Here is a 16,169-nt window from a genome sequence, read left to right on the forward strand (position 1 = left end):
GGGCAGGGCGCCTGGCTTTGTGCTTCGGGCTTGGCCCGGGGTGGGATGGGGCAGGGGGATGGCAGTGCTGGGGACGGGGGCAGGCGAGCGGAGGCCTGCCAGGGTCCCCCGGGAGGGCAAGAAGGGCAGGGCAGGGGGCACGGGGAGCCACCCCGGGGGGGGCCGGTAGGGCTTGGGGTGCCCCCAGCCTGCCGCGAGGTTACATCAGTGCATTTGGTCACGGTTTGCCCTGTCCGGCCAGGGCCGCTCCCCTTTGGCACGGCGTGGTGGGGGGGCCCTGCCTGGACGGGACGGGGCGGGTTTTTGGTCTGGTCGGGGGCGAAGGGCAGGAGGGGGTGGGGAGGGGGTGCGGGGACCCCCCCCGGGGCCAAGGGAACTGATGGAGGGGTCGGAAGGGAGAGGGCGCCCGTGCCCCAGCACCCCATGGCAGGGTTGGCGGTGCTGTTACTTCTTGAACATATCCTGCAGCGGGCCGGGCAGGTACTTGAGGACGGTGTCCAGGATGCTCTCCTCCTCCTCCTCCTCCTCGTCCCCGCAGCCCGCCGGGATCGCCTTCTTGGGGCGCGTCAGGCTGCCCTCACACGGCTGCTCCAGCGCGGCTTTCTCCTCCGCCTCCTTCTCCTCCTTCTTCTTCAGCCCGTACTGCGAGGACACAGGCCCTCAGCAGGGCAGGCAGTGGGTGCTGCGCCCCGTGCCCATCACCACCGCCTCGGGCCGCCCTCCTCCCCGGCCATGCCGGCTCCCTGTCCCAGCCCCACGCTGGGTGCCGCGGGCAGGGGTGGGCGCAGGGGAAGCGTGTGCCCACCTTGTCACGGATCTGCTGCCGGACTTTCTCCCGCTCGGCTTCCATGCGGGCGTGCTTGGCTTTCCGCTCCTCCTCCTGCTGGCGCAGGGCCTCCTGCCTCTCCTCCTCCTTCTTCTGCGCGTCAGGGTCCTTCTCCTCCTCGCCCCCCAGCATCTTCCCCATGTCCTTGGTGGCCCCTGTGCAGCACAAGACCATCGGCCGGTCCCCAAGGGCGCTGAAGCCCGGCGCTGGCTGCCGAAGCCCCAGCAGAGGCAGGGATGACCCGGAGCCCCTCGGGCAGGGATGACCCGGGATGTCCCCAGGGCCACCCACATCAGGGCTGGCTGCAGACGGGCTCCGGAGGCTGCGGGGATGGGGAATGCCGCAGGCTGGCTGCGCTGCCCTAGTTCAGCGTCAGCCGGGGGAGACGCCAGCAGCTCCTTCGGCGCTGGCACCCAGGGGACCCGCCGGGGAATCCCACTTAGCGTCAGGATAGCCGGGATTCCCCAGCCAGGCGCTGCTGGCGCTGGGAACGGGAGCCCTGGAGGGCTCCGGCAGGAGCTCCCCGCCACCGGTGGCTCTCCCCACAGCTCGGACCCCCCGCCATGTCTCTCCCACCGCGCTCCCTGTGGTGCCGGGCCGGCATCGCTCCCGGAGGGTGGACTATGATGAGGGACAGCACCCACTCACCGCCCAACGCTTGCTTCATGACGAAGTCCATGGTGCCGGTGTGTGCGTGTGGCTAGGCCAGTGCCCAGCGCTCATCCACTGCTGTCCGGGCTCGCCGACCAGGGCCACCTGCGTGGGCAGAGAGGGACACGGTCAGGGACACCGTGCGCAGGGTGCCCACCACCCAGGTGGGAGGGACGGGACGTTCCCTCGGGCTGCAGGATGCACCCTCTGCGTCTCCAGCCCCAAATGCCTCCCAGGATGGGCAGAGGGAGCTTTTGGGATCTGCAGGCAGAGGGTGGGCAGATCTGCCTGCCGGCAGCACCTCCTCCCCTCGGCACCCTCCCCACATCCTCGCTGGCCGTGGGGACCTGCGGAGGGACTTCCCAGCCCAGCGCTGCCCTCGGTGGGGCAGCAGGAGCCCGGGAGCCCCACAGCGCTGCCTGGGGGCTGGCGGGATGGGGACCCACCACGTGTCCCCGCTTCGTTAGGGGAGACACAGACCCTGCCTGGGGATGCCAGTGCGGCGCAGCTGGACACGGGGTGCTGTGTGTGTGCGTGTGTGTCTGTCGCAGTGCATGTGCTCTGCAGAGGGATGGAGAAGAGGCTGTTGGCAGGTTGTGACAGCGTTTGGGGGCTGTAGGGGTTGCAGGCAGCAGCCTGTGGCCGTGTGTGTGACCCCTGTGGGGTGCTGGGGATGGGTGACAGCATGCAGGGGCACTGCGTGTGTGGGACGGAGTGCGTGTGTGCACGCCCTGCGTGTGGCCGGCTGCATTTGCGTGCGCCGTGTGCATGTGCCAGCCATATGTGCAGGCTGTGTTTGGTCAAGAGGTGTGTTTGCGGGTGGCTGCAGGCTGTGTTTGCACGGGGGGCTGTGCGTGCGCGTGTGTGTGTAACTTTGTGGGGCTGCGAGCTGCGTGTGCCCGCACGGTGTGCGGGTTTGCAGCCTGTTTGCAAGCTTTGAGCGCGTGCGTGCCTGAGTTTTGGGGGTTGCAAGCTCTGCGGATGTGCGTGCAAGGGCTTGCACGGGTGCGTGTGTGTGCAGACGGCTTGGCGGGCTGTGTTTGTGTGCGCTGGGTGCGATTGTGCTGCGTGTATGTGTTTGCACACTGGGGGGGGGTGCAGGCTGTGTTAGTGTGTGTGGGGCTGTGTGTGCAGGTCCGTGGGTTTGCAGGCTGTATGGGGGGGGTTTCTGCACACAAATTTGCAGGCTGTGCCGCGTGTGTATGTGTGGGGGTGTTGCAGGCTGTTTGCATGCTCTGTGTGTGTGTGTGTGTGTGTGTGCCGGAGGGGGACTGCAGGGGGGTGTGTGTATGTGGGTGTGTGTCCCCGTGTCCCCGGTGTGCCCTGTGTGTGTGTGGTGGGGGGCTGCAGGCTGTGCTCACAGCCTGGGTGTGCGGTTTGTAGCGTGTGTGCACGTGTGTGGATGTGTGTGGATGTGTGTGTGTGTGTGTGGGTGCCGCAGCCTTGCGGGTCCCCCCCCCCCCAACTCCCTGGGACCTGGCCGGGCAGCGCGGGGGCTCCATGAACCGAGACCCCGGGAAGTTTGTTGCTCCCAGCCCCCGGGCACCCTGCGGCACCGTGGGGGGGGGCCTCCTCCAGGAGGTACGGCACAGAGTCCCGGGGCTGTAGGGGAGGGGGACACCGGGAATGCGGGAACACCGGGGGACACCGGGGCCGCAGGGAAGAGTGCAGGGGACGCCAGGGGCCGTTGAGACACGGGGGGCACCGGAACACGGGGGGCGCTTGGTGGGGGGCACAGCGACACTGGAGTACGCGGGGGACAGCGGGGGGTGCAGGGACACAAGCGACGCGGGGGGACACAGCAGCCGGGGGGGGGAGGCACCGTCAGGCGCCGGGACACCGGGGCCGCAGGGGCTGCAGCGACGCAGGGGAGACGGGGGGGCGCCGGGAGGGCGGGGGACAGCGGGGACACGGGACGTAAGGGACACCCGGCATGCGGGGGACAGCGGGACCGCAGGGGGCTGCAGAACCCGGGGGGACGCAACGTGGGGGGGGCGGGGGGGGGACGGAGAACGCGGGGGGGTGACACAGGGCGGGGGACACGCACCGGGGGCTCAGGGGACACGGGGGACGCTGAGGAAGGGGGGGGCGCAGGGACACGGGGGGGGCGCTGGGACACGGGAAGGGCGGGAGCCGCGGTGGCGGGGGGGTGGGGGTCGCGCAGGGGACGCGGTGCCGCGGGGACCCGCCGCCAACCCCCCCCCTCCCCGGTATCTCGTGCCCCCCCCCCCGCCTCCCCCCCGCGGTGTCTGCGGCGCGGGGCCCCGCCCGCCGCCCGGTGCCGCCCGGTGCCGCAGCGGCGGCGCTGTCCCTTCAGCACCGGCGCGGCGCGGCACTCACCGGCTCCGCCGCCGCTCTCCGCTGCCGCCGCTCCGCCCTCCCGCCCCGCCCCGCCCCGCCGCGGCCCGGCCCCCGCCCGCCCCCGCCGGCACGCGTGGGCCCGCCCGGGGCGACACCCCCCCGCCCCGACACCGCGCAGCCCGGCCCCGCACTGGGAGGGGGGGATGCGGGACCCCCACACCGGAGAAACGCCGCACGACCCCGGTGCCCGGGGAGCCCCGCACCGCTCCTCAGGATGCGGACGGGCCCCCCCCCCTACCCAAACCCCTCCGAGGGATGGGGATAGGGGGGAGCGCGTCCTGCGCGGGGTTAATGATTCACCTCCGCGGCAATTAATGGGCGAAACGAGGCGTTAATCAGCCGGAGCCACCGGGGCGCTGCCCCCCCCCCCCGCCAATTCCGCACCCCCCCCGTGCTCCCTCACCCGGCACCCCGATCCGCGGCACCCCGGCCCCCTCCGCAGCGGGGGGGGGGTGCTGTCCCCCCCGGTGGGGACAGCCGGATCCCGCGGCTGCGGGAATTTAATTAAAGTCCCCGATAAATGACTTTGGCCCCAGCGCCAGCCGCCGCCGCCGCTCGGAGGCCCCAGCTTTGGATTTTTGGTGCTGTCCCCCGCCTCGGGGCGGGGGGGGTGTCCCACTGCGGGGGGATGCTCTGGCAGGGAATGCTGCGAGGGGCATCGAGGCCACGACACACGCATTGCTCAGGACTTCAGCGGGGGGGGGGGTGTGGGCAGGAAATGGGGGGCATCACCCTGTCCACCCCCCCCGCACCTGCTCGAAGGGAGACGGGCTCCTGCAGCCCCTCCTGCCCCGCCCCCCCCCCCCCGGCTGCAGGACGGGGCTCTCCCGGGTGTCCCATGCTCTCCCGGGTGTCCCATCCTCGTCCCGGTACACGGAGAGGCGCTGGGGACAGGCGCGTGCCCCACCGCGCCAGCCCTGCCACCCCGCAGAGGGGCAGCCGGCGCCTCCTAATTAATCCAGCCCTGGGTTATTAGAAACGAGACGAGCCCTTTGCAAATCAGATTAGTGGTGCTCTGAGCCAGGCTTTGGGGAGAGCTGGTGTTTAATGGTGAGGCTCTGGAGGAGCAGCCCTGCGGGGAATCTTGCGGCTACGGCACAGAAAAGCGCTGGAGAGGGTCCGGGTGCTGCAGGGGCTTTTCAGGGACCCCCCACCTCTGCACGTGGGAGGCTGAGAGGAGCTGGGACAGGCTGCTGCTGCCCCCACAAGCCCGGCGGTGCGGGATGCGGAGATGCTGCAGGTGCTGGTGGGCACTGCCGGGGCTGCTGTAGGGAGGACGGGGGAGATGCAGGATGTGGGGCAGCAGTGGGGAGCCATCCCGCAGCCCAGGGGGGCCGGAGCCAGCACGCAATGCCAGCCCAGCACCTCCACAAGGATGCGGCACCAACAGACCCCTGTGTGTGCACCCACTGTCAGCTCCTGCCCTGATGCATGGCCACCACCATGGGTCAGCACGGGGACAACACATCAAGGACATGACCCTCTTGTTCAGCCCCTCTCACCACTCCCCAAAATCCCCCTCGGTTGCACCCTGTCTCCTCAGCCTCCTTCCACCGTGGCATAGACCAACAACTCCTTTTTCCACCCCCATGGAAAAAATGCCTCCTGCCCTTCCGCCCGGCCCCTCTCTGCCCGCTGGCAGCTGGTGGGACGGGCGCGTGGGCGGCAAGACAGGCCTGCGCTTGGCCCATCCGTCCGTCCGTCCGTCTGTCCTGCGGCAGCCCTGCTCCGGGCGCTGACGTCAGCGCTCCCGGCAGCCGGGCGGTGGGCGGGCGGCACCGCTCCTATTGTATTAAAAATAATACAGCGGAGCACAAATTCATTACAGATAAGTGTGACAGCCAGGAGGAATTAACGAGCCCGTCTCTCAGCGCCTGACAAACGCCTCCTTTTGTTCCTGGGATGGGTCCTTGAGTCTTTCAATCTTTGGAGATGCCTCAGCTCATTAAGTGCATCCTCCCCCAGTAGCTCCCAGTGTGCCCAGGGACTGCTCTCAGTATGGGCTGTGGCCAAGCCAACAGGGCCGTCCCTTCTGTCAGCACCCAGCACTAAGCCGGGCTTGCCCTCCTTGGGGCTCGGTGGCCTGGAGTGCTGTCCCCAAGCGTGGGACCCCACGCGGGGCGCGGGGTGGCTGGGGGGAGGTGGGCGAAGCAGCCCCCCTCCCTGCTGCCGCGGGAAGCACGAGGCTCGTGTGAGCTGTGGCCAACCGCCCCGGCACTCCAGCTGCCGGTGCCGGCAGCGCAACCGCAGCCGACGGGCTGGCGGGCGCCCAGCTCTGCCCTGCCGGCCGGGCTCCCATGGGAAGGGCAGCCGCGGGCTCGTCACCAGCCCTGGGCATCGCCTCCGTCCTCCTGCCCCACACGCCCCTGCGGACACCCTGCTCCCGGGATGGGGACGGTCCCAGGGGACCCCCGCAGTCCCAGAGCCGAGCTGGCTCTGGCAGGCGTTTGGAGGATGATTCCTGGTGCTGGGAGATTGCTTGTGCCTGGCATGGGCACTCCTCAGGCACAGCTGTCCCCTGGCATCGTCCTGGGCAGTGTCACCTGCCCGGTGGCTGCCTGGAGCTGCTGGGGGAGGCAGGAAGGCAAGGGACAGGGAGGGATGGGGAGGACTGGGGGGGGCAGCGCCGTGGCCAGATGGAGGAGGAAGCTCTCAGCGCTGCCAAGTCCTTGCAAGTCGCCTCCGTGCTGGCTCGCGGGGGAAGCGTGGCAGGGACGGAGCCAGAGCGGGTGCCAGGGCCCCGGCAGCGCCTCACTCCGCTCCCCGCCAGCGCCTGGGGAAAGGGCACGGGGCTGGCAGCCACTGCCGCATGGCCCACCGCGTCCCCCGGGTGGCACCTGCCCGCCCCGCTGCCAGCATCGTCCCCAGGCCCCGCAGCCGCACGGGGACCCTGCAAGGTCACAAGCCTCTGCGGGCCCTTGCAAAGCTCCCAGGCAGAGGGAAAGCGGGTGCCTGAATCCCTGCACCCATCCCTGCAGCGCCGCCAGCCCAGCCTGCTGCCACCGCCACCCATTAGCACAGGACAGTTATTTCACTTATCCCCCCCCCATCTCTGCAGAAAATAATTATTGGTCCTCCTCATCGCACCGAGGGATTAAAAGTGGTTAACTCCATTTCCAAAGGCTTTGTTATGTTGGTTTTCCCTCGGCTGCTGCGCAAGGCGATTTCCACAGTGCCACTTAGGCAGCTTTTATCAGGTTGTCTTCTGGAGGTAATTGGGTTTTTCAGGAGCCTGTTTAAAATTCGTAACCCAGCCTCTTAAACAAAACAAAAACAGCAGCGGGGAGAAGGGGAAGAGGCAGCACAAAACACGCAGCAGCTGCAGCCTCTGAAGAGCAGCCCCGGCCCCTTGGGGCTGGCACCCGGCGGGGACAGGGACGGGGACGGGACAGGCACCAGCGGGCTGTAGCACCAGGCGGGAGCCGGACCCTCCAGCGTGGCAGCTGAGCACAGGCTGCGGGGACAGCCCCCGCCACCCCTGCTGTCCCTGCTGCCGGTGACACCGCGCGAGGCGAGGGGACCCCGGGGTCACCGCGTTACGCCGTGCTCAGGGCGAGTGTGCGGTGCCTGGGGGCCAGCCCCTGGTGACAGCGGGGCCACCGCTCTGTCCCTGCAGCAAGTCACCCCCCTCCCCCCCAGCACACGTGGGTGCCCCCCCAGCATCCCCCCATCCCAGGCACGGGGTGTGAACGCTGGTCTCACCGCGGGGCCGGCGTGGGAGCGCACCACGAGCCCTGGGGCTGGCGCGGAGGGAGGTGGGCTTGTGCCACGGCTTGACCCCAGCTCTGCCGTCATGCTCTGCCCGACTGTGGGAGCAGCTCTGCGGCGGGGGACCAGGGGCGGCAGCCCCCCCTGAGCTCACCAGAGAGGGACAGAGAAAAATGGGCCAAATCCACCCCAGGAGCCACCCTCACAGGATAACTTCTGCTGGCCCCATGCCCTGAGGGTCTCCCCAGCTCCGGATGGGCGGGGGGAGGCTGCTGCCTGCTGCCCTCCCCGTGCCCTGCTCCCCATGGGCACAGCAAAGCACTCCTGCAGCCGGAGGGGCTCCGGGCTGATGCTGCGGCTTTTCCCCCTCTCCCGCATCGCTGTCACGGGCCCGTCTGCATTAATACCACAGCCCCCTCGGCATCAGTGTTGCAGACCCATCTGCATTGCCGCCACGGCCCCGTCGGCACCGCTCCTCCAAACCCATCTGCCTCCTCCTGCCGGGCTCCTGCCCGTGGGGCGGGGGGGGGTGCACTGGGCACCTCCAGCGCGTCCCTGCCCAGCTCGATGCCGTGGGGCGCAGCGTGGGACGGGGAGTGGGTGGTGGGGGGAGCTGCCGAGGCAGATGGTCGGCGGGGCTGGATCCCGGCACCGCACACAATGAGGGACGCGTGCGTCCCCCGGGGGGGCCGTTTGCAGGAGCTGGTTGTGAACCGGTGCCCGCGGGGCCCTGGCACGCGTCTGCTCATCCCGGGCACGGCAGCCAGTGCGGCTGAAGGAGGGATGGGGCGAGGAGGGGACCGAGCCCACGGCTTCCAGCTGTTCCCAGCATGGCAGCGTCCCGGGAGGATGCCAGAGAGGGAGCGGTGCTCCCATTGCTGCTCAGCCCCCCAGCACTCCCCAGAAAGACCACCTATGCCTACATCTGTACAAGAGTGGCGGTGGGGTTGAATCTCCCAGCGACAAGGGGACAGGGACCCAGCTCCAGGCTCCAGCTAAGGATCATCCAGCGCGGCCGGGATGTCAGCCACTGCGCAACTGAGCGCCTTGCCTTGTCCCCTGCGACGGGGACCTCTGCTCACGCAGCCCCAGTCTCAGGGCCACCCAGAGACGTCCGTGTCCCGTGAGTGCCGGGGGATGCCGGGATGGACCCCACCGGTCGAGTGCTGCAGTGGCGACTCCGTGTCCCCGCGGCTCTCGGCGTGCGTCCGGTGCCTCTGTGCCACGCATTATTAAACAGAGGCGCTGCAGCCCCTCGCTGTTTATCCCGGCCTGGCTGTGCGGGCAGCGGGCTGCGGGAGCCGCTGTGGCTCGCTGCAATCTCAGCCGGAAGATTTCGGCTTGCTGCGGGTCTGGCCGATTCCCCAGACAGGTTTATGACCCCTGGGGTTACTCACCCGGCCGCTTCCCACCTCCCCACCCCACGCAGGACGGATCCCACCTGCCTGTAAAAACCCACTGTGCATTCAGCCCTGGTGCTGTCACCTACACGGCTCTCTCCTGCCCACACAGCAGGTACTCACAGCATTTACATCCCAATCGCCGTCTATACAGGCACACTTGCGCGGAGTCCACCCCATCAATATTTATGGCAGGCACGCACACCCGCACAGCTCTGCAGGGGCCGGTGCGGAGCGGGGCTGGGCGCTGCGCACCAGGCGCTGCTCCGGGGGCAGACAAAAGCCCCCCCTGAGCCCCTGCACTGCCTCCCCGTCCCTCCCCATCGCCCCAGACGTTGACTTTAGGGAAGGAGCCAGCCTGTGCACATACTGATTTCCATCCCCGCCGCCCTGGCAGGGACAGGCAGGCCCCGTGCAGGCGCTGATGACGGAGGCGGTTGGGACTGTGCGGGGAGCAGATGCCCGACGGCCCCCTCCTGGCTCTGTGTCAGGATGAGATTTGGGCACCTGCTCCCTGCAGAAAGCCTCGGAGGGGTTATAACCCACCCGCACTTCACCGTCAGGGGAAAGGCGTGGAAGGACAAGGGCACGATTAGCTCACGACCGGGCACCCAGATCACAGCAGAGCAGTGGCAGCACCCCCTTGTCCCCCCTCCAGGAAAAGTGCCCTCAAAACTGAGCCCCCGGGTGCTGCTCCCCTGGGGTTCAGCCTTGTGCCGGTACAGGTCTTGGTTTTGCAAAGACCCTGCAAGCTCTGGGGGGCTCCAGAGAGCAGGACAGGAAGCCTGGGGTGCTTTGCCCCCCTGCACCGCCGAGGCTGGGGAGCAGGAGGAAGAGGGGAGCGGGGATGCCGTCATGGCTGGTCCTGCTCTACCCAAACTCCCAGCCCGGCTCTGGGAGAGCATCTGCCCTGCCGGGGGAGCATCCTTCCCATCGCATCCTATAGGAGGGGAGTTTTGGGAGCCGAGATGCCCCGTGCCCTGGGCAACAGAGCTGCCTGAGGGCTACAACGCTGGGGACACCCTGTCCTCCGATGGCAGCAGATGGCTGCACGGTGGGGGGCTCCATGGCAGCGTGGGGGGGTACATCTGGGTGTCTGGGCTCCTGCCAAGCTGCAGCTCGGTGGGAGCGGGATGAGCCTGTGCTGCCTCAGCTTGGGGTGCAGGGAGGGGTGAGACCCTCACACCGGGGGGCAGCTGGGATGGGTGGGGGGCTTGCTGCCCGCCCCAGTTAAGCCCCCCCCCAGCCTGCCTGCGCTCGGGGTTTCCGCTGCGGCGTGACGCCGGACGGGCACGGCGCCGCTCCAAGAGCTGCTGGGGCTCTGGCCAGAAAATTCATTCTTGGCTGCTTTCAGTGGGGTTTGGCTCGTACCTTTCCCATCTGGGGGCTTTCAAAGGCAAAAAAAAAAAAAAAAAAAAAAAAGAAAAAAAAAGAAAGAAAGAAAAAAAAAACCCCCACGCTGGCCCTGTGCCAGCTCCACAGTCACCGTCACCTGCCATGGTCCCCAGGCAGGACCGTGCCCAGCATCCGCCCCAGAGTCCGAGCTGTTCCCCACTCCCGTGGCCTCAGCCTGGTCCTGAGCCGGTCCGGACGCCTCTTATCCCGCACCGGGGTCTCATCAGGATGCCCATGATGGACCCCCCCCATCCTGGGGGACCCAACTGGCTCTGCTGAGGCAGCCCCAGGTGGTACCTCTGCACCCCCCCATCCATCCCCCGGCTGCACTCTGCCCCCCGTACCGTGGGGAGGGAGGTGGTCCCCCAGGAGCCGTGGTGCGCGGAGCCGGGGCAGTGCTGCCTACCTTGGTGTGTGCAGCGCCGGGCGTCCGCAGGCTTCGGCACCTAACGCAGGGGGACAAGGACCTCGCGGGGGCGGCTGGGCATCGCAGGGAGAGCGGGGCCTGCGGGAGACACCGACAGCGAGAGGATCAGCTCCGCGGTGGGGACCCAGGACCGGATGGCATGGACAAACTGGGATTGCTTGCTGGATGATGGACGGAGCACACCACTGCCCTCTCCCCCTACCTGGGGGGCCCAGGGTGGGTCTGTGCACCCCCCCGCATCCCAACCTCCAAGGGTGGGAGCAATCTGCTGCCAAGAGCCACCATCGCCCCGTAAGTGGGAGCCCAGCGGGGCGTGCAGAGGGCGTCAGGCTGCACGAGGTGGCAGCCCATCGGGGTCTTTGGTCCTCTCCTGGATCAGGGACACCACCTCTGCTGCTGGCTGAGGGCTCCTGGCCGCCTCTGCAGAACCCAGCAGTTTGGATGCCTTCATTAAATATTTAGAGAGCTCTCAACTCTTTGAGGGTTTTAAAATTTCACATTAACTCTGCCTTCCTCAGCTTGCAAATGACGAATTTCTTCTTTGGAGAACATAACGACAAGTTAAAACAAGCTGCCAAACAAAGGCCCTTGCTCGGACTTTACAATTTGAGAAAGCCCGGCCCCGCTCCGGCTCCCCACTCCTGCGACCTCAGGAAGCTTCTGCCCAGGGATCTTGTCCCTTCCCTGAACGTCCTTGAAATCCCTCTGTGATGCTCGGGGAGCTGCTGGCCTGGGCAGGGGCTGCGCGGAGACCCAGGTACCAGGGTGCTGGGTGCCACGCTGGCAGTGTCTGGGGTGGTCCGTCCCCATGGTGTGGCTGGTGCCACGAGTGTGATTTGTGCTCTGCGACTCGAGGAACAGGTTCCTGGGGAAGTTACAAATTCATCCTGACTTCGAGCAAAGGCTTTTCCTCCACCCTGGGGAAGGAGGGAGGCTTTGGCAAACTGGAGACAAATATAGGACCCAGGGGAGCTGGGGGAAACACAGGCAAACAGCGACGCTGGAGGAGCAGGGGCTGGCATGGACGGAACCTGCGTTTTTAAAAGCATTACAGGAGCTGGGATGCCTCGTCCCAGCCCCGGGGGCAGGAGACACTGCCAGCCCCCGGGCGCAGCGCTGGGTTTGGGGAGGGTGCGGGCTCACTCTGGGGACCCCGAGCTCTGGGGTCTGTGGGGAAGGGGCAGAGGGTCCCCGGCGGGACCCCCGAGGAGACCCCAGAAAGGCACCTGCTTCCCTGGGAAACGCAGCGCTAAAAGCGCAGCCTGGAAAGGGCTCGGCAGCAGCGTGAAGGTGACCTTTGCTGGGGACAACCGCTGCCTCCTCTGGGATGTGAGAAGGCTCGGGAACGGGGTAAGACGGGCTGCAGAGTGCTGCGGGGACGCGTGCCTGGGGGCGGCTGGTTTCCAGACAGCTCAGCGCCGAGGAGATGAGCAGGATTAGTCCCCTGCTTTGTCGGCCATGTCCTGGGGCGCAAATCAGCCGTTCTTTGCTGAAACCCCAGAGGGTGGGAAGAGCGGGGACTCCCTGCTCAGGTACCCGAGAAGGTGCAGAGGGTCCTTGGGGGTGCTGCTCCCATCCCTGCAGGATATTTTTTTTCTGGGCCAGACCAAAGTGTGGTTTTTTTTTTTTTTCCTTTTTTTTCCTGCTTTTGCAACCAGCATCACGAAGATGCATCTCACCTGGACAGCTGTGCTAGCTCAGCCTCTCTGCCTGTCTGTCCAGGCAACCAGACACCAACCGCAGCCAAAAGCAGAGGATAGGGAAGAGCAGAGCAGGGTGACAGTGCCAGGACACCCCCAGCTCTGGGGACTGCGGTGCCCCCAGGCGCTGGCAGGGCTGCTTTCATCCAGCTGGGGCTCCGGACACAAGACACAGTATCCACAGAAAACTTAATGCTCGAGAAGAGACCGTTAGTGAGCCCACAGCTCTTCTGCTTTGGCACCTCTGGCTCTTGGCACCCTGCTTTTATAGCTGGGCTCGTCCAAACGTCTGCAGAGGAGGGTGGGCTGGGGAAGGGAAGCAGCGGGGTGCGCGGGCTGGGAAACTCTGGGCCACATCTCAAAGTGTTTCTCCTGTCTCAGGGAGATGCTCTTGTGATCTGCCTCGGGGCTGGCATCAGCTTCGTGGCCGGGCACCGGGACGAGAAGGGAGGCTCAGAGCCACAATGCTTGGGGAAAATATCATCAAACCGGACTCAGTGCTGGCAGTCTGCCGTCCTGGCTCTCGCACAGGGATGCAAAGGGCTCGGGGTGCCACGCTGCACTGGCCAGCCCCCGCAGGCATTTCCCAGCTGGGGTCCTGGACCCCAGCCAACCTGCCTTGCCTTCAAATAGCAGACCCTCAGCCTCAAAAATCTCAGCGCCTCTTGCGGACTTCATCTTGCCATGGGCCAGCGCAGTTCTGGGTCACACCATCACGGGGCTCTGGGATTTGTCTGAGATGAGCGATATTTCTGAACCTCTGGTGAGTGTTACAGCAGGAGCTGCGACACCAGCTAGGGGGGGACGGACCTGCCGGCCTGGCTGCTTACAGGAGGAACAGGCACCTGCGGTGCAGAATGGCACGGGAAAGGTGACAGTGGCTCCTGGTGAGGCACCGGGCGACCTAGTGAGACACTGGAGCCTGGAGGCACGTCCCGGAGAGCCCATGACTGGACAAGGCAGGTGGTCCAGGTCTCCACGGCCAGGAAGGCTCCGCGTAGCCGGGAGAGGCGGAGGGGAAAGCTCCTGGGACAAGCGAGCAGAGAGCACTCACGCGAGAGCAGCCCGCAGGAGCGCGGCTTGTTTACCCTGGCTGAGCAGGCCTGATTGCTCTCTATAAATACACCCGGCGAGTAAACACCGGGGAGGGAGAAGGATCGTTTAAACTCGAGGATGATGCTGGCGTAAGAACAAACGGGGAGCTCTGGCCAGGAACATGCGGAGGCTGTGGGTGAGAGCAGAGATCCTCCAGCTGCCGGGAAGGTCCTCTCTGGGCAGGGGGTCTGGTCCGGCTCTGGCTGTTCGGGCAGCGCATGACGGGCTTGGGCTCGGTGGGAAGGGTGTCAGCCCGGGCTGCAGTGACCGTGCCCACCTGCCAGACCAGACCTCTCGAGCTCATGGGGGCACGTTGGTGCCCAGTGGTGGGAACGGAGACGTGCCATGCTGCCAGTGGTCACTGTCTCTTCCCCAGAGGGTTTCTCTGCGGTACCGGACATGTGCTGGGACCTTTCAGCTCTGGCGCTTAAATCGTGCCGGGCAACTCAATGCGGCCCCCCTCGGCTCCCGACACACAGCACCGGGCCTGGGCGGGCTGTGCCTGGCAGCAGCGTCTCCAGAAACCCGGGGAAGAGCGAAGGTGCGAACCACAATCATCCTCCAGCGCCGGGAGGTGTTAATAGATCTGTCTGGTTGGGGTCATTTCAATACTAATGTTATCACGCAAGGCAATCGAAGAAACAAACACTCGGCCCATAGCCAAGGGAGACTTTGAGACATTTTTCTGTGCTGGTTTGTCTCAGCTGAGCTGTCACCAGTTTCCCCAGGATGGTGGGGGTCGGAGACACCTGGAGCAGTGCCGTGGGCCAGGGGCTGAGATCCCTGTTTTTCCCGGCCACGCTGGAGTCTGTCCTGCCAACCCTTGGGGTCCTGCGGCCTTGGGGGGGGAGAAGGGAAGGTTTGGCAGGGAAGACACCTCTCTGCACTCTGAGCCCGGCCCATCCTTCCTCATCCTCTATTTGCCAAACCCAGCACCTCGGCTTGACTCAAATCACTCCGGCTCCTTCACCAACCTCAGCCAGCCGCTACCACTACCCGCAGAGCTCGGCTGGTGGCATGGAGAAGCCCTGAGCCATCAGCCCCATCCTGACTGAAGGTGCCAGCCCGGCTTCACTGCTCTGACTCACCGCACTGCCTGCCTCGGGCAGCGGCTGCCCGGTCACGCTCGTGCCACGCGGGTGGCAGTGCCACCGTGTGCTGCCAGGCCTGGATCGCAGCAGCCACCTGCCCCGTGTGCTGCAGCCATGGCGCTGGGGGCATGGCGAGGAGAGGGGCTGCAGTGTGGGGCATGGGAGGGACCTCGTAAGGGTGGTACAGCAGGGAGAGGGTTTGGAGCCCGGGGAACTGTGCAGCAGGGATGCTCCACGAGTGGTTGGACTTAGCGGTGGAGAGCAGGATGGAGGAGGCAGCCGGTGATGGGCAGGCGTGGGAAGAGCCCGGTGGGTACCAGGAGCTCCCCACAGCAGAAGGCTGCGTGGAGCCCCCCCCGGGTGGAGGCAGGGGGTGGTGGGGGGAGCAGGTCGTCTCCTCTCCCTGCTCACGGCCCCACTCTGCAGATCGCCCCCCGCAGGGGATGGCCAGGCACGGAGGGGCTGGAAGGGGGAATACAAAGCATAGTCCGGGGGTGACATCCCTCCTCCCGCCATCCCCTCCGCATCGGCGTCCCCCCGCCATCCCAGCCCTGCGGGGGGAGAGAGGGGAGTGGGGGGACCAGTCCGGGGCCGCACCGCTCAGCCCTGCATCTTGCCACCCGCATCCCGCACCTTGCATCCTGCATCTCGCCCCGCATCCTTCCCCGCATCCCGCATCCCGCATGCCGCATCCCGGCGGCCGCCGCCCCGTTACATAAGCCGGCGGCCCCGGGAGGCTCGGCGGGTCGGTCCCCGTGCCCGTACCCGGCCCCCCCCCCGGGCTCTGCGGCACGGCGGGCCCGCCCCGGCCCCGGCCCCAGCCCCGGCCCCGCACCCACCTGGCTGGGCTCGGCGCGGCTCCGGTCCGCCCCGTCCGCCCCCGGCGCAGGGAAGGAGCCGCCGCCGGAAGGGAGGCGGGAGCCGTAACGGTACGGGCAGGAGGTGGGGGGGGGGGGGACACCCGGTGCTGGCTCCCCCTCCGCCGCACGGCCTCCCGGGCGGGGCCGGCTCCGCGCACCGCCCCCGGCCCGCCCCGCGCCCCCGGCGGCAGCCCCCCGGCCTCGGCCTGCCGTCCCCGCAGCCGGTAATTCCCCTCCGGTACCCGGCGATTGCCCCCCGCGGGTCCCCTCTGTTCACGGTAATTGCCCCCCCCCCCCCCGCGGTACCTAGCCGCCCCCCTCGGTACTCCGCAGTTGCCCCCCTGCTATCCAGCCATCCCTCCGGTACCCAGCTATGCCCCCCTGCACCCAGCAATTGCCCCCCAGTACCCAGGCATCCCTCCCAGCACCCGGTCGTGCCCCTGGGTGCACCTCCAGTGCCCATAAGAGCCACCCCCCAGCACCTGGCCATGCCTCCCAGTACCCCCCATTTCTTGGTCCCCCCCCCCTTTCCCCGGTACTCAGCAATTCCCCTCAGTACCTGTCCACCCCCTGCGTGCCATTCCCCCCCATCTGGCAATTCCCTCCAATATTCTTCCTCCCCCCCGCCTCCCAGGGCCTGGCACTTCTCTCCCCC

General features: G+C 67.2%; 1 protein-coding gene across 2 annotated transcripts; it reads right to left on the reverse strand.

Moving 5' to 3' along the window:
* Positions 1–173: 173 nt before the first annotated feature.
* Positions 174–15,609, reverse strand: CPLX2 (complexin 2). 2 transcript variants are annotated; one of them, XM_054217860.1, is made up of 5 exons: positions 15,494–15,609; positions 10,748–10,846; positions 1,475–1,582; positions 806–981; positions 174–642 (listed from the first exon to the last, which is right to left on the reverse strand). In XM_054217860.1, exons 3-5 carry the CDS (start codon positions 1,503–1,505, stop codon positions 445–447), a joined length of 405 nt encoding a protein of 134 aa, XP_054073835.1. In that variant the 5' UTR covers positions 1,506–1,582; positions 10,748–10,846; positions 15,494–15,609; the 3' UTR covers positions 174–444. The 2 variants fall into 2 exon arrangements, with proteins under 2 accessions (XP_054073835.1, XP_054073836.1); XM_054217861.1 differs by lacking the exons at positions 10,748–10,846; positions 15,494–15,609 and adding an exon at positions 3,818–3,832.
* Between the last annotated feature and the right edge of the window lie 560 nt (positions 15,610–16,169).

This window comes from Rissa tridactyla, chromosome 11 (assembly GCF_028500815.1).
Source record: "Rissa tridactyla isolate bRisTri1 chromosome 11, bRisTri1.patW.cur.20221130, whole genome shotgun sequence".
Lineage (NCBI taxonomy): Eukaryota > Metazoa > Chordata > Aves > Charadriiformes > Laridae > Rissa > Rissa tridactyla.